The following is a 22,875-nucleotide window of genomic DNA, read 5'->3' as shown; positions in this document are numbered from 1 at the left end:
AGAGAGAATGTGAGTGTCGACATCCACATGGCGGGGGTCCAAGAGGAAAGGGGCGGCGAGTGAATGAGGACTGCAGAGTGTTGAAATACTTCGTTTTTAAAATTAGAGAAGATCTGAGACCTTACACTGAAAGGCTTAGAGAACCAAATGGGATCGATTTTTAGAGTACACCCTTAGAGGGGCGCCTGGGTGGCTCAGTCGTTAAGCGTCTGCCTTCGGCTCAGGTCATGATCCCAGGGTCCTGGGATCGCGGGGTGTTCTCCTTCTCCCTCTGACCCTCCCCTCCCCTCTCAAAAAAAAAAATACACCCTTAGATTCTTTAATGCAAAACACGACAAAGATAATAGAAATATTCCTTAGGAGTCAGCTCTGTGTTAGAAGACAGGAGCATAATGACCCAAAGTGTTGAAGAAAAAATACTCAAATTTTACATCCAGTGGAATTATCACTGAAATCAATGTGGTAAAAACATATTCTGAGTCCACAAATCTCAGAAGGGGAAACAAGATTCTCTTTGGCAATCCAGTTGGGCTTCTGCAGGAAGGGGAGAATAACCAGAAATTAGACCCAATACACAGGAAACCCTATAGTCACTGAAAGGCAATGAAATTTGCTACTGACTGAATAATGAAGCCCTCCACACGGACAAATCACTACAATTCTAGATCCTTCCACGGTGGCTGGTGTGTGGGAGGGCAGGTTCCTGAAGGCAACCAAAGCGCTTGCTTTATTTGGCAGTGGGCGGCATGATATCAATTTATTAAATTCTTAAAACATACAAACCTTGGTCTTAAGTTGGGAGCAGCCACTAGGAGGAAAAAATTAGAACGTAAACCTTCAAGATTAGCCAACTAGGTCAAGTTTTCTTTTATGGGAGGGGACAGAATACGTAAACAGAAAAGAGAAACAGCTTAAACATATCCCAATGTAGCAGAAATTACAATAAATATAAGTGAGTTTAACTCGTCAAAAGATGAGCTCTCCAAATTGCGTGGAAAGGCAAGACCCAGCTTTCTGTTTCTAGCCGGGACAGAGAAGCCAGGATTGGACCAAGAACCACCAAGGCCAAGAGGAGGTGAGAGGCAGCTGTGCTCGGCATTTTGATGCGGAAGATGGAGTTTTCTACAAATGGTGCAGAGACAACTGGAGGCTTGAGGCAAAGGCATTGACCCCCCCATCTCACACCATGCACAAAAACTAATTTGAAAAATGTTATAAACTGAAACATAGGGGCGCCTGGGGGGCTCAGTCGGTGAAGCGTCTGCCTTCAGCTCAGGTCATGATCTCAGGTCCCAGGATTGAGTCCCGCTTCGGGCTCCCTGCTCCACAGGAAGCCTGCTTCTCCCTCTGCCTCTCCTTCATGCTTGTGTCTCTCTCTCTTGCTCTCTCTCTCTCTCTCTTGCTCTCTCTCTCTCATGCTCACTCTCCCTCCCTCTCTCGCAAATAAATAAAATCTTTAAAAAAGTAAACTGAAACATAAAAGCTAAAACCAAACTTTCTGGAAGGAAATACATACGTACATACAACCTCGGGATAAGCAGATTTCTCAGAAAGGATCCATAAGCAATAACCATAGAAGGGAACAGTAATAAATCGCACCTCATCGAAATTAAAAGCTTTTCTTCAACACACCATTAAGAAAATGAAAAACATAGTCACAGATGGGAAGAAATATTAACAACTCGTTGGAAGAAAGCGGTATGTAATGAGAAAATACTTCAACACTTCACTGAGCGAGACACACGGTTGGCCAGGGAGCCCCCAGCATGGCGCTCAATGCCGCGGGTCTTCAGGGAAGTGAACCGAAGTGCAGGCTGCCCTGGACGGCTCGTCACTGCTGCCGCGTGACCCACACCCAGGGGTCGCTGAGGGTGGCTGCAGGGGCGCGGGGTGCACGACCGGGCAGTTTCTCAGCTCCTTACGAAGACAGAAGCACCAGTCTCCTGCGGCCCCGAAATTCTAGGTATTTGCCCCAAAGAAATGAAAACACGTCCACACAAAGACTCGTGTGTGAGTGTGCGAAGCAGCATCATCCATCACAGCGCCAACCAGGAACATCCAAATGTCCATCAGTGAATAAAGACATGGCGGTGCATTCGTGGACACGAGCAATCTCATACAAACTGTGGAGGAACGGCCATCCGCAAAGGAGTGTCTTCCATTTCCACGAGGTTCTAGAACACGTGAAGCCTCTCTAGCGGTGGCGGTCAGGGTGGTGGTTCCCTGGGGAGCGGAGGGTGTCCTGGGGTGATGGAAATGCTCCGTCTATTGACCTGGGTGGTATCCACATGTCGTCCACGTCGTAAACACTGACATGAGTCAGGTTAGTGGTTAAAGGTGGAAACACCCCCAAAAGGAAGCTGAACGGCTATGTAGTTGTCAGAAAAGGTAGACTTCGAAACCCAGAACACCGCCCGAGACAAAGGGGGGAGTTACGTAAGGGTAAACGGGCCCGTTCGGCAGGAGGACGTGGCCCCAGACGTGACAGAGCAGAAGCCGACAAACCCACAGCGGTCCTCGGTGACACCCGCAGCCGCTCAGGAATCGGGACGGAAAGTAGACAGAAGGCCAGCCGTCTGCAGCGCCCAGCCAGACCTCTCCCCTGACCTGACCTGGCCGGCATTTCTAGAACATTCCCCACGGCAAGCCGCACCTCCCTGTCAAGCGTATGTGGAAGTGGGCTGCGATCAACCACACACTGGGCCCCAAAGCGTCACGAATGTAAAATCAAACCGTCTGCAGTGGGACTGAATCAGAAGCCCACACTGAGCCCTGGGAAGCTGGCTAAAGGACAAGAGCACGAGTTACGCAGCAGGCGAGGAGCATATGGTAAGAACCCGGCCTCGCTACCGAGCTGCAGAGTGCCGGTGACAGCTCAGTGAGGGTGAGATGCGGCTGGGTCCTCGCGGGGGGGGGCGGGGAGCAAAGGGACGCAACCGCGAGCCATCGGCCGCAGTTCACACAGTGCGGGCACGCACGTCCCACCCCGCAGCAATTGCTCCTGGTGGTACGACCGACAGAAATGCATAGATGCACCAAAACGTGCCCCGAGATGTTCACAGCGGGATTACGCCTGACAGCCTCAAACTGGAGACAGCCCAGATGCCCAGCGGCAGGGGGTGGGTAGATGAAGGCTGGTGTGGCTGCCACGGAATCCTGCGGAACGGCCGGAGCCCACTGCCTGGGGCTGCGCGTAGCAAATGGACGGAGCGTGGACACAGCTGAGGAAAGGAAGCTGGTGCTCCCAGCAGCGTGTGCTCCCCTCTCTGCGAAATCCAAGAACAGGCGAGACCGGCGGACGGCCGGGGGCGGGGCTGCGGCACGGCCGGTCTGTGCGGGAAAGCCGGTCAAGCTATGGCCTTGGTCGGTGCACCCATGAGGCAGGCAGATGTCCGGACGCGCCAGCAGGATGTCAGGAGGGGCCCCCGCCATCATCCCGGTGTCGTGCGGTGCCGCCCAACTCGGCGTTTTTATTCAGACTGAAAGGGAAAACTCTAGACTAGAAGGACCGGAGCCCGGGACCATCGTCCAGGTAAGCGGTTACTGCGGTAGAAACGCACACTGGGATCACGAACCTGTCCTGTGAGGGCTCAGGCGGGAAGCAGCTCCTGCTTTGTGGGCCACGAGGTCTCCATGGAAGCACCAGGCCTGCCGCCGTGGGCCGTGGCCGGCGTGGCCACGTGCAGGCAGAACTCCGCGGGCCGTGGCCTGCTGGCCTGGGGGTTGTTGAGGGTGGGGAACAGCCGGACCTGAACACACTTGTGGAGGGAAAGCAGAGGTGCGCGGTGAGTTCGGGAACCCGGGCGCCGGCCAGGTCCCGTGACCGAGCAGCATGACGACAGCCCTCCGTGCCCGTCTCCACCCGTACAGGTGACGAGGTGAGGCCATGGAGAGGCCCGTGCCGTTGAAAGGAGGATCTATGACTTCATTTCCACGCTGGGCCCCCCAGGGCCACAAGGCAGGGTGAGGGGAAGGCCCAGGCCACGGCCTTACTGGGGCTTCCAAGGCAGGGTGGGGCGGACGGCTCAGGACCGGCTGGTTTGGAGCGCGGGGCCGCCCCAGCACCTGGCCGCGGGTGAGTGAGGCAGGGGACAGTGGCTCGGGGAGCGGGAGAGCCAGGCATGCGGGTGGTGGGGCCCGGCCACGGGCGGGACGGGGGACACATGCCTGGCGCACTCTAGGCAGATGCCCGTCACTCCTGGGACCCCGCTGCCCTGGGGGCTGTCCCTCCCCAGGCCTGTAAGGCCCCCAAGATGCGCTGACATCACAAGATGCTGATCGTAAAAACACGGTTAACACAATGGGAGATGAGAATATGCTCCACACAAAGACGGCACGGCACTCACGGCCGCTGAGCCAGGGCCCCGGGGACTGGGAGCAAGGACTGTGGAAGGCGACCCAGAAGCCAGCCTGCTCTCGTTTATGAAGCCGCTCGGCAGCTACTGTTACAAGTTCACGGGTGGACCCAAGACCACGATGGGTCTCGGCGATGCCGCCCCGGCTGGAGGGTGGCGGGAGGGCCCCACACCGCAGGCCTCCCCCTTACCGCCAGAACGGGCCGGGCGGGCTTTCCGGGGACCGCAGCGTCCCGTGTGCACAACAGGGTCCTGGGTCCCTGGTGTCTCATCCGTCAGACTCACTGATAGGACGGCGGACAATCGTGCACTTTGTCACAAGGAAATGTTGCCTCGATGGAAAAAACAAAACCCTGGAGGCAAATACGACAAGACAGCGATGGTGGCTCATCTGCTGTGATGGGAACATGGCGCTGAGTTTTCGAGTGTGGATTTTCTGACATGGTGTTTGAGTCTTAAAAAAGCACAACAAAAACTGAAAACAAGAAAGGGACAGGCGAGAGTCTCCGTGCCATAGCCCCGTGGTCTCTCCCGACCCAGAAAAGAACATCCACGCTGGGCCCAGCGCCAGGGACCCTCCGCGCCGCCACGGTGCATCTGGACCCGCTTACGTCAGGACTGAGGAGCTTACATCTGAAATCCGCGTCCGGGCCCCGCCGCGGGGACCTGGTGCCTCCCGCGCCACATGGGGATGGCCGCCCCAGACGGCGCCCCGGGAGGCTGGTGCAGGTCACAGCGGGGCCCTGGGGGCTGGAGCAGCGACAATGCCCAGACTTAGACACTGGGGTCTCTGCATCCCTCTCCTGGACGCGAGGACCGCCCGGGCCCCAGTTGGGGTCCAGTGTCACAGGTGCCCCAGGGGAGGGCGAGGGTGTGGCTGCCGCCCTGGTTCTCGTGCACCCAGCGTCGCTGCCGAGGGGGACCAGCGGTCGGGCCTGACAGCAACAAGGCCCATCAGATGCTTGGTCACCATCTGCGCCCCTCTCCTGACCCGGGCACCTCGCAGGCAGGGAGGTGGGCTCCAGGGCCAGCTCCCACCTGCCATGCGGCACCCCTGAAGTAAGGGGGTCAGGGCAGGTGGGATTTTGGCCATCAATAGGGGGCCCAGATTCCTTAGCCTCCTGGGCCTTGTCCTCTATGAATATCGTCCTTACCCCCCCTTCCCTGGCACTCGGGGCCTAAGGGCTCCAAAGAATCAGGGAGAGCCCGGGGGCAGCACCTGCCTGCCCCCATGCCACCCCCAGGGGCACAGGGATACTGTTGGGGCCGCCTTGAGGAGGATGACACCAGGTACCCCAGGCTGGCGCCCTCAGGTCTCCTCGGCTGTGCTGGTCCCCCCCCATGCCATTTCTCAGGGGCCCCAGCCCCAGGGACCACACTCCAGAGGGCCCGAGGGTCAGCCTGGCTGAGCTGTCCTCAGGGACCCCTCACCGTGGCTACCACGTTTGTGCTTTAGAGAGGTGTCCCGAGGGGCTGTGCATAGAGGGGGACCCACAGGAGGTCGGGGAGAGCCTGGACAAGGGCCCGGAGCCCCTGGTCTGGACACTGCTCCGGGGCCCTCACAAACTACCGGTGACCAGCAGGACTCTGGCCGCATCACTAGGCCCCTGCAAATGCTTGCCCAGGACCCCCCAGGACCGCAGGAAGCCAGACGTCGGACTCTTGGGGGCAAAGGGTGCCCTCGCCGTGGGGCATGCGTCCCCTTCAAGCAGGCCCAGGCCCAACACCATTCCCCAAAGCCCCTGACACTAATTTACCCAGAATAAAACGAAACAAGAAAATCCCTGCTTGGACCCACCCCTGGCAAATGAGATCTGAGAGTCTGCTGCCCGGCCTCTGTGGGGTCCAAGAGAGCCTGCCTGAGGATGCCTCCGGGATCTCCCAGGGATGAGGGGCGTGTGCGGCTGGGGGGCCGAGGTCGTGGCCCTCAGACAGGGGGACACGCTGGGCTGCATGCTGAGCAGTCAGACGCGTGTCCGGGGCAGGAAGCCAATGTGTCACCATGCTCCAGATAAACTTTAATAAGATGTGGGCGGTGACCCCGCCCTCCAGACAAGAACAGGCGTTTACCCGCTGTCCTTTCCAGCCCGGCCGCCCCCCCGGCAGGTCTCAGCAGGGCTGAGCCACACCGGCCCCCCCGGGGGCAGTGGCCTTTCCCAAGGCCGTCTTGCAGTCAACAGAAAATGGGGGGACGATTTAGCATATGACGTGACCCCACAGAATGCAGGAGTCCCTTGGACGGCCAGGCACAGAGCCCCGGCGAGCGGCCCATAGACGCCGCGGGTGTCCTGCAGGTGCCTGGCCCCTTCCCGCTAGATCATGCCGGCCAGCCAGGGCGGGAGGAAGAGGCCCGCGGTGCCCAGCAGGCAGACGATGATGAACACCCAGAGGAAGATGCGGTCGATGACCATGGCCACGTACTTCCAATCCTCCTTCACCTGCAAACACAGACACACATGGTCACTCCCAGCCCGCCGCCCTCGGGCCTCCAGGCCACAAATACCTTCTAGAACCTGAGGCTTCCTGAGGCAGGTTCTCCGTGTCCCCTCTTTGACACCAAGGTAACCACGGGAGGCTGGCAGGGAGCCCAAGTGCCAGGGAGGGGGAGACAGGGAGGGCCTTTGGGGATACGGGGGTCTAGGCTGCTTCATGGGGACATCTGTTCTCACTGGGAGAGCAGTGTGGGAGGGGCACCGTGGACGCCATCCAGTGCACCCCATTGTGCAGATGAGGACAGTGAGGCTCAGACGGGACGCCCACACCTTGGCTATTCAGGGCCAGGAGCATCCTGCTGGGGGCCCCACGGTGGTCGGCATCCAGAGAGTGATGGTTGAAGCCCAGCTGCCCTCTGCACCTGCCCACCCTGCTCCAGGGACAGTGCTCACAGGTCAGCTGCCCTCCTGGGTCAGCAGGATCTCTTAGCTCCGTCCCTGAAGCCCCTCAAGGTAGACACAGACCTGGGCACTGCGGGCCGGCTCCAAGTGGGGCAGAGCTGCCCGGGAGAACAGGGCCCCTCGGCGGGGGTGAGGGAGAGGCCCTGGGTTGAGGTGGGGTCCGGCACGCCGAGGCCGGAGGGCGGGCGGTGGGCCACGTCCCCTGTGGTCATCCACCTGAAGAAAGGCGGTGGAACCATCCATGTGCAGATGGGGACCCGCGGCACCGGGTGGCTGGGGGTGGCCATGGTCATGCATCCCAGATCCCAACCCAGGCCGGCCGCTCCGCAGTCCTGGCTCCCGATCCCAGTCCTCAGCCTCCCCCAGGGCAGAGGCTCCACGAGGCGGACGGAGGCCGTGGCCACAAGCACGTCCTGGGTGGGCAGCCCGTCGGTGCCTGAGGGACAGGAAAGGAGGCGGCCCCCGCCTCAGGCCAGCCAGGCACAGAGGGCAGGATGGCGGAGGCAGGGGGCAGGCTCAGCCCTCCCGTTTGGGGGTGTCATGGGTATGGAGGGCTCTCCGCTGCCCTTTTCTGCTCTGATTTCTCAAGTAATCAGAGACACCCTGATGGTTTTAAACCAGACCGAAACCAGAGAGCAAACAAGGTCACTTATAAATAAAAAGTCCCTCCAGGACCCTCTGTTCCAGGAAGGTTGAGAAGCAGCCCATGGCCTCATCCTCCACTTTGTCTTTGATCCCCGCTGGGCGCGTCCCCCATCCTGAGGATGAAAGGCCTCGTGGACAAAGCTGCCCAGAGCACCCGAGGTCCATCCACGTCAAGGCAGCTTCACTCCCCAGAGCCTGGCGTCGCTCTGAAGCCGGAACCAGGTCGCGGCAGCCCGTCGTGCCACGCAGACAAATGCGGGGCTGGGCCCCGGCCGGACAGGTGCGCACGGCCGCCGGAGCCCCTCAGGATTCTGGTCACACTTCTACAGGCGTTAGTCACTCCTCAGCGGCGCTCAGCCTGCACGTCAAGTCAGGAGGCGGCCTGCTATTTCAAGAGCTGGCAGCAGAATGGGGTCCCCAGAAGCAGGTTCTCCCAGGCAGAATGTTCCGGAAACCTCCAGAATAGCTTCACAGCCTCTTGAGATTCCGCAGGGTGTCCCACTCCCAGGGGTGTGCTGCATGGGTCCAGGGCTCGCTCAGCCATGGGGCAGGGGGTCCCCGTGTGTGTCCCACACACAATCAGGGGCCGTGACCTGCCGGGCCCAGGCTGCCCCCAAGTGACGGCCCCGCGGACTGAGCAGGGTGGGCGGCCCCCTCACTTCTGCCCATGCTCTGACCTGAGGGCTCCCCACCAGCCTGGACCCGTGTAGACACCCTCCCTCCCTCCCGGCTCTGTGGGGTCCTGAGTGTCAGCCAAGGCTGAGCTGGGACCCCTGGCCCCTGGTGCGACCCCATGACCAGTGGACAAATATCAGCAGAAAGAAAAATGAACGTTCCCTTCCTGGTGGGGGGTCAGCAGAGCTGGCCAGTCCCCGGCCCACTGCCCACCAGCTGGGGGCCTGGGCTCGTCTGGTCACCTCTCCTCCAGGAACTGGGAACAACAGGAGCGTCCTGTCTCCGCCCTCGGGGCTGACACTCAGCAGAGGGACTGGGGACACTGGGCTCCTCTGATCCCTGCTGGTGAGTGAGGAGCCCCCAGAGGAGGACCAGCTCCCTGGGTCCCCAGGTCCCTGCGGCTGGGCCAGCGTTACTGCCCCTACACCTACAACTCCTTCTCCCCAGCTTGACACGCGGGGTGCTGGCCAGAGAGGCAGGACTGTGCCCCAGACCCCAGTCCACCCCTCCCCATTAGGCCTCCTTTCAGCCCCTCTCGCTACCTGTCCACCCCTGCACCAGGGCCCAGCCACCCCCCGTTCCTCCCCAGAGACCCACTCCTGGCCCCTGAGGGGACATTCCCAGTGGCCAGCAACAGTGCCCAGACTTCCCGGGCAAGGCCGCCCTGCAGCCTGCGGGCTCCCCGTGTCCTGGACGACACAGAGGACACCCCCACAGTACACTCTCACTAGCCACCCCAGGGACCGCCTGCCAGAATCAGACGCTCGGGGAAAAGACAGCAGGACAGGGTGGGGGCTGGGCTGCACGCACCCCAGAGCTTAGTAGCCCGGGTCTGGGCCCGGGTTTGGGGATTTTTCACCGGCCACACCCTCCTCCAGAGAGGAAAGGGAAGCAGACAGAGCCTGGCCACAGGCAGAAACTCACCGAGAAGTCTGTGTCTTCGGCCTTCAGATGGTCTGCGATGTACTGGACACCCTCGATCGCCCGCGTCAGGGCTGGAGACAGGGGCAGGTGCGGGGGGGGCACTTTGGTGCCCCGGGGTTTGAACACGGCATTTGGGGACGGCTCCTTCTTGCACCTGCATTTGCACGGAGAGGGCTGGTCTGGGGGCAGGGGCTCAGCGGAGCCGGCCTTCAGAAAGGCAGGGGAGCCAGCCACGGGGCCCCCAGCCGGGGAGGCGGCATCGTCTTGGGGAACGCAGTACTGGATGCTCTGAGACCGGCATCGAACACCGTCTTCCACGGCTTCGGCAGGGCTGGACATGTGCTGGACGCTCAGAGACCGGGCTTTGGTGAGCCCTGGGGCCCGGGTGCTGGCGGGTGGGTGGCGGGGGTCAGGCGAGGGGCAGGGGCTCCCGTTCTCAGCCTCTGAGGGCGGCAACGCAGGGACCTGGTCCGAGGGTGACTCGCAGGCTGGCTGGGGCTTGGCTGGCTCATCCGGGGGGCTGCAGAAGGATGGGGAGCGCGATGGGCCCCGGCTCTGGGCTCCGCCCACGAAGCTGGGCTCCCCCTCAGGCTCGGGCCAGAAGCCGGGGGCGCTGGCCATCTTATGCACGGACTCGATGAGCCGCCTGCAGTTGCCCTTGACCACAGACGGCCGCTTCATGAAGAGCAAGCGGGGCACCACATCCAGGAAGACCCGGCGCACCCACGCGGGCATGGTGTGTGTGCGCGGGGAGCGGTGGTGCACGTTGAGCACGAAAACCGTGATGACGATGGACAGCGTGACGAAGATCATGGTGAAGAGCAGGTACTCGCCGATGAGCGGGATGACCAGGGAGGTGGAGGGGATGATCTCCGTGATGAGTAGCAGGAAGACGGTGAGCGAGAGCAACACAGAGATGCAGAGCGTGATCTTCTCGCCGCACTCAGACGGCAGGTAGAAGACCAGCACCGTGAGGCAGGAGATGAGCAGGCAGGGGATGATGAGGTTGATGGTGTAGAAGAGGGGCAGGCGCCGGATGACGAAGGCGTAGGTGATGTCCGGGTAGACCTCGGCGCAGCACTCGTATTTGCGGGTGTTGTAGGTGCCCACAGCGTCCACAATGACCCACTCGCCGCTCTCCCACAGGTCCAGCTGGTCCACGCGGCTGTGCATGCTCACCAGGTCGATCTTGGCCTTGTCGTACGTCCAGGACCCGAACTTCATGGTGCAGTTCTGCTGGTCGAAGGGGAAGAAGGTGACGTCGATGCTGCAGGAGCTCTTGTAGATGGCGGGGGGTGTCCACTGGACCCGCCCGTCGTGGAAGAGGTGGGCCTTGGTCAGGTGGGTGACCGCAAAGTCCCCGTCCGCGCTGTGCAGGAAGAGAGGGGCGTGAGACCCACCAAAACCGCAGCCTGGCTCTCACACGCGTCTGGCTTCCCAGGTGAGCGAAGAAAGGCAGGGGACCCGGCCAGGGACCGGGCTAGGTGTAGCTGGGCTGGCGGCCCCGGGCACTTCCCTCATCTGCCTCAGCTTATCGCCCCTACCCTAGGGGGGACACGTGGCTTGGAGGACATCTAAGCGGCCCCCGTCATGCCTGACACACAAGCTTGTTGGTGACAGTGGCGATCACTTGGCGGGTAGAGCAGGGACTGGGGTCCTACACCTGCTAGCACCAGGGTGAGGTGGCACCCGGTCCGTCTCTGTCCTGGAGCTGCCAACTGTCTGTGCTGGGAACGAGCGGGCAGCCTGGGGCGGGGCGGGGGGGTCACGTCCCTGCAAGGGCCCGAGGTCAGGGAGCTCCTGTCCGCGGTGTGAGGGCAAGTGGGGCCTGACTCTGGAGAACAGCCCCACGCTCTCCTGCCCCTGGGCCTAGGGCAGAGGGGATGGAAGGTCTCAACTCCCACCCGTCTCCCATGTAGATTTGTATCCAGGGGGGTTGGGGGCCGAGCAGCCCCTCCTGGGACCCATCACTGCACACCTGGCCATTCGCGCCCTCTGGAGAACACGGACATGAAAGTGGCTCTTGGGACAGAGCCGAGTCCCCTGCAGGTCACCCTGGAGGACAGGCCAAACTTGGGGTGGGGGCCTGCCTAGCCACCGTCTCCTGCCACAGGCCGAGTGTGCAACACCACTGAGCACCTTTTTCTCCACTATCCCCACGACTTACAGGTGAGGACCCCCTTTCTTGCACAGGTGAGGACCCTGGGCTGCCTGAGCAGGAGGGGACAGGGCCCACCCCTGGCCATCCGCCCTCCTGCCTTGTCCTCAGCCTCAGGGGTGTTGGCGCCTGTCCGTGGCCGGGTGGGTGGCAGACGGGGAACTGCTGTCCCTGGGCCTGGGCTTCACAGACAGCAATGTCCGCCTCAGTGTCTCCGCAAGGACGTGCACAAGTTGGCGTGCCACGCTGGTGCCTTGTGGAGTGAGAAGCCAGGGACAGCTGCTAACAGGCCCCACCCCGAGCCCTCATCGGCTCCTGGACTCGGCCCTGCTCTGCTCCACAGCTGGAAGCCCCTGGACACAGGTTAGGGTCCCCAGCAGGTGCAACCTGAGCTGCGTGCATACCGCTCTCCTGGCCTCAGTTTCCCCCCGGGCTGGGCTGTCCACTCTGACCATGAACAGATGGAGGCATCTGGCTTGGCTCTGAAGCGCTGACGGGGAACCTCCCCACGGCCCCATGGACCCCCAGGACAGCACCCGTGGGCGCCACGCTGCCTTGACACTGCGGGAGGGGCCACCGCACAGCCTGCCGGCACAGGCTGTGGACGTGAGTCAGGTGCCCCACCAAGGGCTCAGAGCTTGGCCGTCCATGCCCGCCCACACCCACCACGGCCTAGAAGCCCCCAGACATCGAGCTCAGACGCCCCGACGGTCTCAGTTGCTGCCAATCCGATCCTATGACCTCCAGGAACCCTTCTGGGCTGACGTCTAGGTCAGTGGTCAGTGGAGACCCACAGATGCATCCACAGGACGAGCGACAGGGGCTTTGCATGCGGGACACACAGCCTGGACTCCAGCGTGGGACTGAGGCTCTCTCTGGGGCGGGATGAGGTGGACTGTCCTCCCTCAGCAAACTCGCTCTGAAACCCAAAGCCTTGTCCCTCTGAGGCATAAAGCAAATGCGCAAACATGGCTCAGCAAACATTCTGCAGGGAGATTAGAGGCTCCAGTCAGCGGCGTGAGCCCGGGGAGCCCTGATCCCCAGGAAGGGAAGGGAATGTTCCAGAAGTTCACTGAAAGCAGCCCAGGACTAGGAATGTGCACCCAGGCCTCGGGGTCTTAATGCCCACAGACAAGATCCGAGTCTTCTCCTGGTGCACAGCCCGCAGACCCCCATGGCTGTGCACCCCTCCACCCCACGCCCCCAGCCTGGGGGGCTCCTGTGTCCTCGCCCAGTGCAGACCTGGCTCAGATCCTGGAGACCCTCCCAGGAGGGCGTCCCCCTCGGGACGTGGGGTCAGGACCTGCGGGCAGACGTGGTCCCGTGGTGCAGCATCTCACTTCCACCGGCCCGCCCCTCGAGGAGGCGGAGGATCTCAGAAGGCAGCCCGGTGGGGTCCAACTTCCTCGCCTGCCCCTCGAGGAGGCGGAGGATCTCAGAAGGCAGCCCGGTGGGGTCCAACTTCCTCGCCGTGCTGGCTTCGAGGCCCCCAGTTGTGCAGGGGCCGGTGCAGGGGCGAGGAAGCACCCGCCAGCAGGTTCCGGCCCCGTGTCCTACCCCCAGCAGCACTGTGCCTCCAGGAAGCCGCGGGGCTCCGGACGCTGGGACCCAACGGTCAGATCTTGAGCACGCTCTGGCCTCGCTGCGTGGAGCTGCGGCCCCAGCAGAGCAGAGGAGGCTTCCTGGCCCGTCCAGGTTCCTGCCCAGGCCCCGCGAACCCCCATCCGTGTGGTGTTGCGTGAAAGAGGCCTTGCGAGACCCTCCTCCCCAAAGGGCCACCACAGAGAAGCCCCCAGGTGGACAGCAGAGCCTCCCATGCAGGGGGTTTCCCAAAGCCGTCTGAAAAGGTGCCCCCACCTTTCCCCTCGCCCAGTAGCCCCGGCTGGTCACCTGGCCGCACTCAAGTGCACACGGGCCTGGCCGGCGTCAGCCACCCCGCGGCCCCGTCCAGAAAGAGCCTCTATGCCGACCACAGCCCCACAGACAGGCTGGGGGCCCACACCCTCCCCCGGGGCCTGGAAGAGGAGAGAGGAGGGAATTTGAAGTGGCAGCCCCATCTCCCGGCCGCAGTCCTGGGGGGTCTGCACAGGCCCCGGAGCTGCTCCTGCCTGGGGAGGGTGGAGCTGTCCCCACAGCACGGATGCTCCCCTGGGTCCCAGGACGCGGACACCATGTTCTCTGAGTCAAACGGCCCCTGAGACCCGGGGCGGGGGCTGTGGGGAGCTGAGTGCAGACCCCAGGAAGGCCGGGGAGGCTGGAGAACCCCGGGCTGGTGGTTCAGCGGGGCTGGCTGTGGAGAGCAGGGAGCCTGGCCTGCGGGAAGAGCAGCACCACCGCCTTCCCGCTCACAGAGCTGACCCCCTAATGCGTCCCGAAAACCATCAAGCTCTTCCCACTGCCATTACTGGAATCAATTAAGTTGGAAGAAGAGCCCAATCGTTCTTAATCAAATAGCAACATTTTATAGGTCAGGCCCAGTGCCCGGGGCCCTGGAAGGAGCTTTGTACCAGAGCCCATCGGGGTCTGGCGGTGGGGGGCAGGGGTCCGCAGGGAGCTCAGTGCTTCCATTTGCTTTGTCTGTGGCTCTGTGGGAGCTGCGGCTCGGGCCCGAGCCTGAGACGGGATCACCGCCCAGCTATGACCCAGCAGTGACCTGGGGACACAAGCGGACGTCAGGCTGCCCCGGGCTCAGGAGCCCCAGCAAGGGTCTGGCAAAGGACAGTTTGGATCCCACTCTCTGCCTCGGCCATGCCTGGCAAACACCTCTGTGCTTCCGGCACAGAATGATGGTGTACGTGAGCAGGTTCAGCGAGGCGTCCTGTCCCACAGGCTGCTTGCTCAGGGCTGGGGAGGGGCCGAGCACCCAGGTGAAGAGGCACCCAAAGGCCAGGGGCAGCGGGCAGAAATGGGGCTGGAGTGGGGCGGGAGTCTGGGGGCTTCCTGCATGGAAGGACCACCGCCCGGCCAGGGGTGATCCGGAAAACACAAGTGCTGCTCCGGGCCCACGGCCCCCTTGCCCCCACGGGGAGAGGAACTGATGCCTGAGCGGAGCTGGCTGGACCCACGCTACACCCAGGACCCTGTCCCCTGCTTTGCTCACCGGTGGCCCGCCCCCCAGACCCTCCACCTCCTCCTTGGCGCCCTCCACTTCCTCCCAGAGGCTTCAGCACAGGCTGCCGAGGGGGGGCACACACAGGTCAGTACCTCTTGCTCATGCCTGGATCCCCTGGGTCACTCACACCTGGAGACAGGTGCCTGCCGCCCCCGCCCGCTGACTTCCCCGGGGCTCACTTATTGTAGAGGACGATGTCCGGCCGCCAGATGAGCTCAGAGGGAATGCGGATGGAGGTGACGTTCTCGTAGTCAGCGGGGTCCCAGCGCAGCTTATAGTCATGCCACTCCTGGGCCAGGGCAGGAGGAGGAAAGCACAGCCAGTGAGGGGGGCGAGGAGGGGGAAGGGGGGAAGAGGGTGGGGGGAGGAACGAGGGCTGGAGGGGCCCCCACTCACTCACCTGCTTCACCCACACATTGGTTGTCATCATCTGGTTCTTCTCATCCTAGGACACAAAGGACAATGGCAGCTGTGACCCTCTGGGGGACAGACGTGTGTGTGTGTCTGTGTGTGTGTGTGTCCCTTGCTCTCTCTCTTGACCCTGAGTTTCCTCGCCCACAAAGACAGGCCTGAGATGAACATGGGGAGCAGGTGACCCCAGAAAGGAATGAGTACCTCAGCCCTGGAGGCAACCAAGTCCAGGACGGTCAGCCCGAGGGGACTTAGAGAGGTGGGGACGAGGCCCCTGAACTTCTCCGGAAGGAGAGTGGGGACAAGGATTGTCTGACGTGGCGGGTGGCCAGCGCCCGGCCCGCCCCCAGCTACGTCAGATGTGTGGGACGTGCGGAGGGCTCCCAGGCTGCTGGAGGAGAGCCTCCGCGCAGGCCCCCTGCCAGCTTGCATCGGCCCTCCCGGCTGCTCATGGCAGCCCGTCTGCAAGCTCCTAGGTGGGCAACCCCGGTATGCACAGGTCCCACTTGGTCACCAAGCTGGCCCCTGGACAGACTGCCCCTTTAGGAACAGGGTCCCAGGACCCTAAGGTGGACAGGTAAGGGGCTGGAGCAGGGGAGGTAGAATCGGGAGACCCAGCTGGTTCCGTCTCAAGGTCACTGTGTGGGTCACACCCCTCCACCGGCAGCTTCCCCCGCCACAAGCTGACATAGCCTGGGGTCCTGGGAGGGGAGCGAGGTGGGCATGTGGGGAGATCCATGGCCCCCCCAGTTGGATGAACTCCAGTGCCCTCCCTGCCACCAGAGCGGGCTGCCTCCTAGTGCGGGAAACTCAGGCCCTTCCAAACCCAGCAAGCCTGGGACCTCCTCGTGTGCACGAACCAAGCTCCCGGAGGCCCCCACTGCTCCACGCTGCAGCCCATACTCCCAGGCTCCTGGGGTCCCACCCCACTGAACCCACTACCTAGTCCCCCCCAGCGGATGCCTCAGCCCTTCCAGAGCCACTTGGAGGCTGGACTCCCAGCACCCTCCCAGCAGCCTTCTCGGGTCCTAACCAGGAAGGTAAACACACCCAAACCTGTCTGGGCCTTGCTGGGACACATATTCCAGACCGGTGGACGGGGGGCTCTCCTAGGCGAGGTCTGCCAGGGCAGCCCAAGGCCCGCCCCTCCCCCACTCACTGCTACAGCACACACAAGCTCCTCCCGCCCCTTGCAGCTCCGGCACCTCCCCACCCCCACCCCCACCCCCACCCCACAGAGGCATTTTCTGCTCTTTGCTCCTGAAGGAGATGGCCCTGACCTACTGCTGAAAATCTGGCATTTGGGTTTTCCTATGTGGGGGGCCTCCCTGTCCTCTGGGCTCCACCACGAGGGCACATTTGCGGGGTCCTGCAGGGTCGACACAAAGAGCCTGCGTGCAGTGCCGATGCGGCCCCCCCACCCCTCCAGGCTCCCCAGGCTCGGCGGCCACCGCCAGGCCGGCCTCCCCTCAGATGCGGGTGCTCCCTCAGCACGAGCCTCCGCGGCTGTGTGTGATGGGCCGAGGCTCAGAGCTCCCCGCCCCCCACTCTTGGCACCTACCACATCAATGAGCTGTGCGATGGACAGCCCAAAGTGGACAAGAACCACGTCCGAGATGTTGGCCACGGGCCGGGACCACTTGTTGTAGCCAGAGAAGAGTTTCTTCAGCAGCCGTTCCTCCGCATGGGCCCGGGTCTCCACGTGGCTGCTTACTATGGGGACAGGAAAGTGGTGCAGCTCGGCGGTAGAGGATGGCAGTCATCCAGGCTGCCCCTCGGACCTCCCACCAGGCCCTGGCTTCCTCCAGCTCCATCCACCTCAGGACATTTGCACATCCTGCCCCACTCCTGGCCTCAGTTTCTCTCCTGCCCTCTGGGTAAAAGTGTAACTTCCTCAGGGAAGCCTCCCCAGACCCCTTAGGTGCCCTGCACGGCACCCCAAACAAAGACAACAGTAAGTGCTGACTGGGAAGGAGGAGCTGGATCCTCAGCTAAAACCCGGCCTCAAAGCACAAGGTGAAGGTAACCGCAGGACTCCAGGACAGGCCCAAATGGGGGGACGGAGAGCCTGCTTCTTGTGGCTGCCAGTGGCCCTGAGTTCTCACCAGACACTGCCGACTCCAGCACCCTGGGTTCCTGGACAGATGGCCTTCTGTGAGTCAAGGGTGACCCCCCCCCCACATACACACTCTGCTTCTTGAGGAGGGGCCACTCTGATCCAGCCCAGCCCCACTGACCAGTCTGTTGTCAGAGGGCCTCTCTGTCTCTCCTGGGCACCTGCACTGGGGTCACCGCATCATATGGGGATTTGGGGAGGGGAACAGGGTACCAGCTGCCTGCACTCAGCTCGGTCCTGCTCACCTGTATGTCCTAGACAGGATGTTAAGAGGGGATTCACAAGCACCCTAGGGTCAGTCTTAGACCCCCTGGGACCCTTTACTCTGAGTCCAGAGGCCCCCCTCCCCCAGCCTTATTCTGCCTGGTCCGTTGCACCAGGAAGGTCCAGCCCACTCCTCACTGGGGAGGCCGGGGGCTGAAATTCCCTCCACCAAACTATGAATAGCAAGGTCTGCCCGGGGCTAGGGCGGGGGGCGCAGGGGGCAAGGACTTCCCCTGTCCCAGTGAGCTTGGGGGAGCAGAAAAGGTGTGGATGGGGCACGGCCAAGGGCGGAAGCCACCCCTCTGCTCCCCCAAACCAGGAGCAGGCATGGGGGGTGTCTGCAGGGAAATTTGGCCGGAGGGATGAAGACGGAGAGACGGCCCCGCCTCTCTCTACCCAAGTTGGAGCTTCTGGGTCCAGCTCCCAAAACAGCAGCCCCCCCACCCCCACCCAAACCCCTCTCCGGCATTCGCGGGCGAGTTAACTCCTTCCTTGCCCCGCTCAGTCCGCACCGCGGCACAGCCTTTGCGTCTGGGGGTGGGGGAGCCTGGGCGGCCGCCCCGCTGCGCACACCCGCGGCCGGGAGCTTCCCCTCCTCTGGCTCTGGAGGTCCAAGGCCGCCCTGAGCTGGACGAAAGGGGGCCGTCTGGCGCCCCGAAACTTACCGGGTAGGAAGCCGGCCCCCAGCAGCATCAGCAGCGGCGGGAGCAGCGGCGGCGGCGGCGCCCCGGGGCCCCCGAGCTCCATGGCGCACCGAGCGGGCTCTAGACGCGGGCGGCTCCCGGCTCCGCCGCGCCCCCGCTCCCAGGCCCACGCGCGCCCAACTTCATGCCCCCGCGCCGCGCGGGCCGCTCCGTCCACTGGGCCTCGTTCCGCCGCTCCTCCCGCGGGGCGCGGCGGCGGCGACCCGGCCGGGAGGGGAGCTCGGGGCTGTGGGCTCCGCGGCGCGGCCCCGCCCGGACCTGCCCGCCTCCAGCCGGCGAGGAGGAGACGGAGGAGGGAGAGGGGGAGGAGGGGGGAGGAGAGGAGGGGGAAAGCGGGAGAGGACGTGAGGGGAGGAGGGTGGGTGGGGCGGGGGGCAGACCGCCAGCTGAGAGGGGGCGCAGAGGCTGCGCTGGGCTGACGCCTGGGTAAAGTTTCCCTCGTCCTCCCCGGGGCTGGGGACGTGCCCGAGCCAGGGGTGGGGGCCCGTAGTCACTGCGTGCGACTGGGGGATCCTGGCGCCGGGCTGGTTTCCGGACCACGACACACTGACCTCCACCCCCGTCCCCAGTCCTGGCGCCCCACCGCCTGCCTGGATGGGGGCCGCGCACCTAGGGGCCCCCGGCGGCCCGCACGCGCCTGGTTAACTCCATCACCCCCGCCCCGCTCCGCAGTTCAGAAATCACTAGCCCCTCGTCTTCCTCCCCAGCGAGGCGTTCAGGAAAGACCACCCCTATCAGCCTGTCCCCCGTGGACCGGAAAGCGTCCAGTGGGGGAGCCCAGGCGCCGCGGCCGGCCCTCCTGGGGGAGAACCCTAAAGCGCCCGCCCCAGCGCAGCCGCTCTGATGCCTCTAGCTTCGGCCTGGAGCACGCTCTGTGGACAGTGGCTGAGGGGCGGCGGCCGAGGGTCTCGGCCCGGGGGGCTGGAGAACAGCCCAGCAGCCCCGGCGGACAGGTCTGGAACAATGTCCCCCACAACTGAGGTGCCTGGAGCGACCGTGCTCAGTGCCCTGGCAGGGGCTCTGCCCCAGGTGGGTCAAGGTGGCCGCCGACCCCGCAGCAGGTGCTCTGAGGAGGGCTGGGAGTGGCCGCTTTGTGCTGGCAACCCCAGTCTGCAGTGAGGAGAGGGCGTGCGCTGCTCAGAAACGCACCCACGGCCATCCCTGCACGCTGGGCTTCCAGGGCCCCCACACGGAGACTTTGGGTCAGGGATGGGAGCAGAGAAGAACCTGCAGACTTCACTGAGCTCCCTGGCTTAGTGCCCGCCCTTGAAGGGGCAGAATGTCTGTCAGGAGCCCCCTGCCTCTTTCCCCACCCGCACAGACCCTGGGGATGCTCCTGGGTGACAGGCATCAGTCCCAAGGGCCCCGACCCCTCCCCATCTCTCTCAACCCATACCCCCTCCCTATCTCCCCAGAGGCCCTCCAAGCTGATCTCCTTTCCCCCATCTCTCCCTAGAGCCCCCTCCAGCTGGTCTCCCCTCCCCCATCTCTCCGGCTCTTGCCCCCTCCAGCTGGTCTCCCCTCCCCCACCTTTCCTGCCCCCTGCTCCCCAGCCCACCCGCACTCTGGCTCCAGGTTGAGCTCTTTACACCTCACAGACCTCCAGGGGCTTTTCTCACAGGAGCCCTCTGTCTGCTCTCCTACACGTGCCTACAGAGATTTCAAAATGCTCAGCCCTGAGCAGTGGCCAGTCTCAGCAGCGATGAGCTGTCATCCACAACACCCCTATCAGGTGGGCTCTTGTTATCCCTGCATCTGGATGAGGAGGTGGATGCACAGAGGTTAGGCCAAATGCCCAAGGACACACAGCTGGTAGAGGGGTTCCAACCCAGCACCCCTGGCTTCAAGACCTTCAGTCCTTGAGCAGAGTGTGTCCCTACTGAGATGGCCTCCTGGTAGCACCGCATGGTCTGTCATTTCCTGGAGCAGAGGGAAGCCTGCCCTGGGAAACCTGGACTGCCCAGCCCAGCACAGGGCTCTCCTTCGGCCACGCCCACAGACCCAGAGCCCGGTCTGGTTTGGTTGGCGTCCTATAACTGCAGGCAGGACCCCCACCCCTCCCCCCTCCTTTTCACAGCCACCAGCTTCCCCTCCCCCCAGCAGTGCCAGATCCTGGATTCCTCTGATATTAGCCCTTCCACAAGCCAGCTCTGCCCTAAGCACTAAAAGGCCCACCAACCTGATCGGAGAGTTGGATTGACCCAGGAGCCAGTGAACAGGCCTGGCCTACCCCTGCCTGGATACAAAGGAGGGAGGAAGGCACCTGGGCTGACCCCGCGCCTCACCTGGACACAGGCCACAGGAGGCTTAGAACCTGCCGGAGCCTCCCCTCTCAGAGAGGGGACCGGGGAGGGTGACGAGTGCCAGCGGATTGGAGAAGCCGCCTGTAGTCCCCTGTTTTTACCTCCGGTCTTGAGAAATCCCCTGTTCGGTGCTGTCCCAGAACAAATAGAACAGCGCCTTGCTTGACAATCTTGAGCCGATTCCATACTCCTTTATTAGTGACAGAGGCCAGCCATGCTCTGGGTCCTTCTGGAAGCCTCTTCCAGCTATCTCAGCATCCCTATGAAGCAGAGGTCATCGTTACACTCATTTGGCCATCTAGGAAGGTGAGCCATAAACAGATTTGTCACTAGCTGGTGAAGTGTCCTTTGCCTCATCCCATTATCCCTCGGCAAACACAACAGCTTTGGGGTTGAGAAGGATCCCTCATGCCTCTGCATTTAGGTTCATTCCTCGGGCCTTGGTAAAGTTGGGTGCTCCTACGATTGTCAGGCTGGGGTCAGATGAGAAGGGGGTGCGTGGGGGGCTGGGCCAATCCGTGAAGGCTTCCTGGAAGGAGCACACAAGAACATAGGCCCAAAGACTCATGAGGAGGGTCCAGCCAGGCCCCCAGCCCCTGGCAAGGGCTTGGAGCCAGCCTGGCGTCCTGGCCTGCAGCAGGTCCTGGAACGGCCGTGGCGGGGGGGTGGGGGGGTGACGCACCAGTACAGGGAAAGAGACTCTTGGCTCTCGGCAGAAGCCTGCAGCAGTTCGTAGGCTAAGTCAGCTCTACCTTCTGTTTCCCTTCACTTTGGCCAGCTCGAGTGGCCAAGATGGTGGCCCTTGGTGGCCATTCTCATGGGCAAATTCAGCCAGGGAGCCCAGCGGAGGCCAGCAGGCCTGTTTCTCCTGGTGCCAGGGCCAGGCTCTGGCGGACATAGCCCTGTGGCTGGCGTGTGCACGCTCATACACATCTGTCCAACCTCATTTGGCTTTCCCTGCAGATTTGCTAACGCAGCAAGATTAATCGGGTCTAACTCATTAATTTGCAAGGCCCTCCCTCCCCACCTGCACCCGGCTGGAAAGCACTCTTGCGGGAGCCTAGAAATCATCATCGTAGCTGCTGCTGAATTAGACTCTTACTCCAGGCCTCCAGGCCCCTCCCTCCGCTGCTCCTCAGACTGCTGTCTCAGTGGAAAGGAAAAGCCCCAATTCACAAACAAATGAGACCAGCTTTGGAAGAGGGGTGCCCCCATGGCCCCGAGTCCCACAGCCTTTGTGGCAGGAGCGCTGTGTCTTCTAAGGGTGATCCCTGGTGGGGGCCAAGGGGAGGAAGGAACAGGCTCTTCGAAGACCCCTCCCCAGACGCACCCCCAGCCAGTGTCACGCCAACAATAAAGATTGCTGCTGGCAAAAGTGGAAGGTCATCTCTGCAGGAGCAGCCTGTCTCCCTCCCTCCCGTGGCCCTCTCCACCCTCCACCCTGTCCCAAGGACATTTCCATGGTAACCAGTTGATGGCATAAACAGGGATTTGAATTAAAGGTGGGAGATTCAGCTGGGTCTCCAGTCCCATCAGCACTGAGAAAGAGGCAGCAAGGACCTGCAGTGGGGGCCAGGAGGGGCCCATCAGTACCAGGACCCAGTGGGGTTCCAGGGGCCCCCGTGAGGAGGGGGCAGCATTGGCAAGCTCAGTCTAGATGTGGGGGTCCTGCATGTACTCCCACGACCCTAGGGGACCTCCAAATTTCACTAGCCACACCCTGACCTGCCCACCCCTGTCTCACCCAGGCGACACTGCACATGATGTCCCTCCATTCTTTCTAGGATCAACTACACCAGGCCCTTCAAAACCCAAATACCCCTGAGGAAGGGGGCACATGAAAAGTGTGGTCAGTACTCCACTGGAAAGGAAAATTTCAGGGTGCTCCCCCGCACTCTACCCCAAAGCCAGACTTTGTTTCTCTCCCTAGGACTTCTCACCACCAGAAAGTTTATTGTACCTTGTACATGGGTCTCACCCCACCCTGCACCTCTGCCAGCCAACAAATTAAGTTCAGAGGGGAGACTGTAGGTCTTGTACACAGTGTCTGGCTTTTAGTAGGAGCTGGGTAAACATGTTGAATGCATGGATGAGTGAATGAATGGGTGGATGGATAGATGGGTGGATGGTGAATGGATGGATGGTGGATGGATGGATGGATGGATGGATGGATGGATCGTGGATGGATGGGTGGTGGATGGATGGTGGATGGATGGCTGGATGGTGGATGGATGGATGGATGGGTGGTAGATGGATGGTGGATGGTGGATGGGTGGATGGATGGTGGATGGATGGGTGGTGGATGGATGGATGA

The 22,875-nt window shown here is 62.4% G+C and overlaps 1 protein-coding gene across 3 annotated transcripts; it reads right to left on the bottom strand.

The window, feature by feature from the left end:
• Positions 1-6,319: 6,319 nt before the first annotated feature.
• Positions 6,320-18,575, bottom strand: CHRNA4 (cholinergic receptor nicotinic alpha 4 subunit). Of its 3 annotated transcripts, XM_032387766.1 has the most exons (6): positions 18,220-18,575; positions 16,736-16,887; positions 15,164-15,208; positions 14,943-15,052; positions 9,494-10,862; positions 6,357-6,793 (listed from the first exon to the last, which is right to left on the bottom strand). In XM_032387766.1, exons 1-6 carry the CDS (start codon positions 18,299-18,301, stop codon positions 6,668-6,670), a joined length of 1,884 nt encoding a protein of 627 aa, XP_032243657.1. In that variant the 5' UTR covers positions 18,302-18,575; the 3' UTR covers positions 6,357-6,667. The 3 variants fall into 3 exon arrangements, with proteins under 3 accessions (XP_032243656.1, XP_032243658.1, XP_032243657.1); XM_032387765.1 differs by having other exon boundaries at positions 6,320-6,793; positions 14,943-15,208; positions 18,220-18,456; XM_032387767.1 differs by lacking the exons at positions 14,943-15,052; positions 15,164-15,208; positions 16,736-16,887; positions 18,220-18,575 and adding an exon at positions 14,856-14,919 and having other exon boundaries at positions 6,321-6,793.
• Positions 18,576-22,875: the final 4,300 nt, after the last annotated feature.

Source organism: Phoca vitulina, unplaced genomic scaffold (genome assembly GCF_004348235.1).
Source record: "Phoca vitulina isolate PV1807 unplaced genomic scaffold, GSC_HSeal_1.0 scaffold50, whole genome shotgun sequence".
In the NCBI taxonomy this organism is placed as follows: Eukaryota; Metazoa; Chordata; class Mammalia; order Carnivora; family Phocidae; genus Phoca; species Phoca vitulina.
Note: the sequence above shows the minus strand (reverse complement) of the source record. Positions and strands in the feature narration are given on the sequence as shown.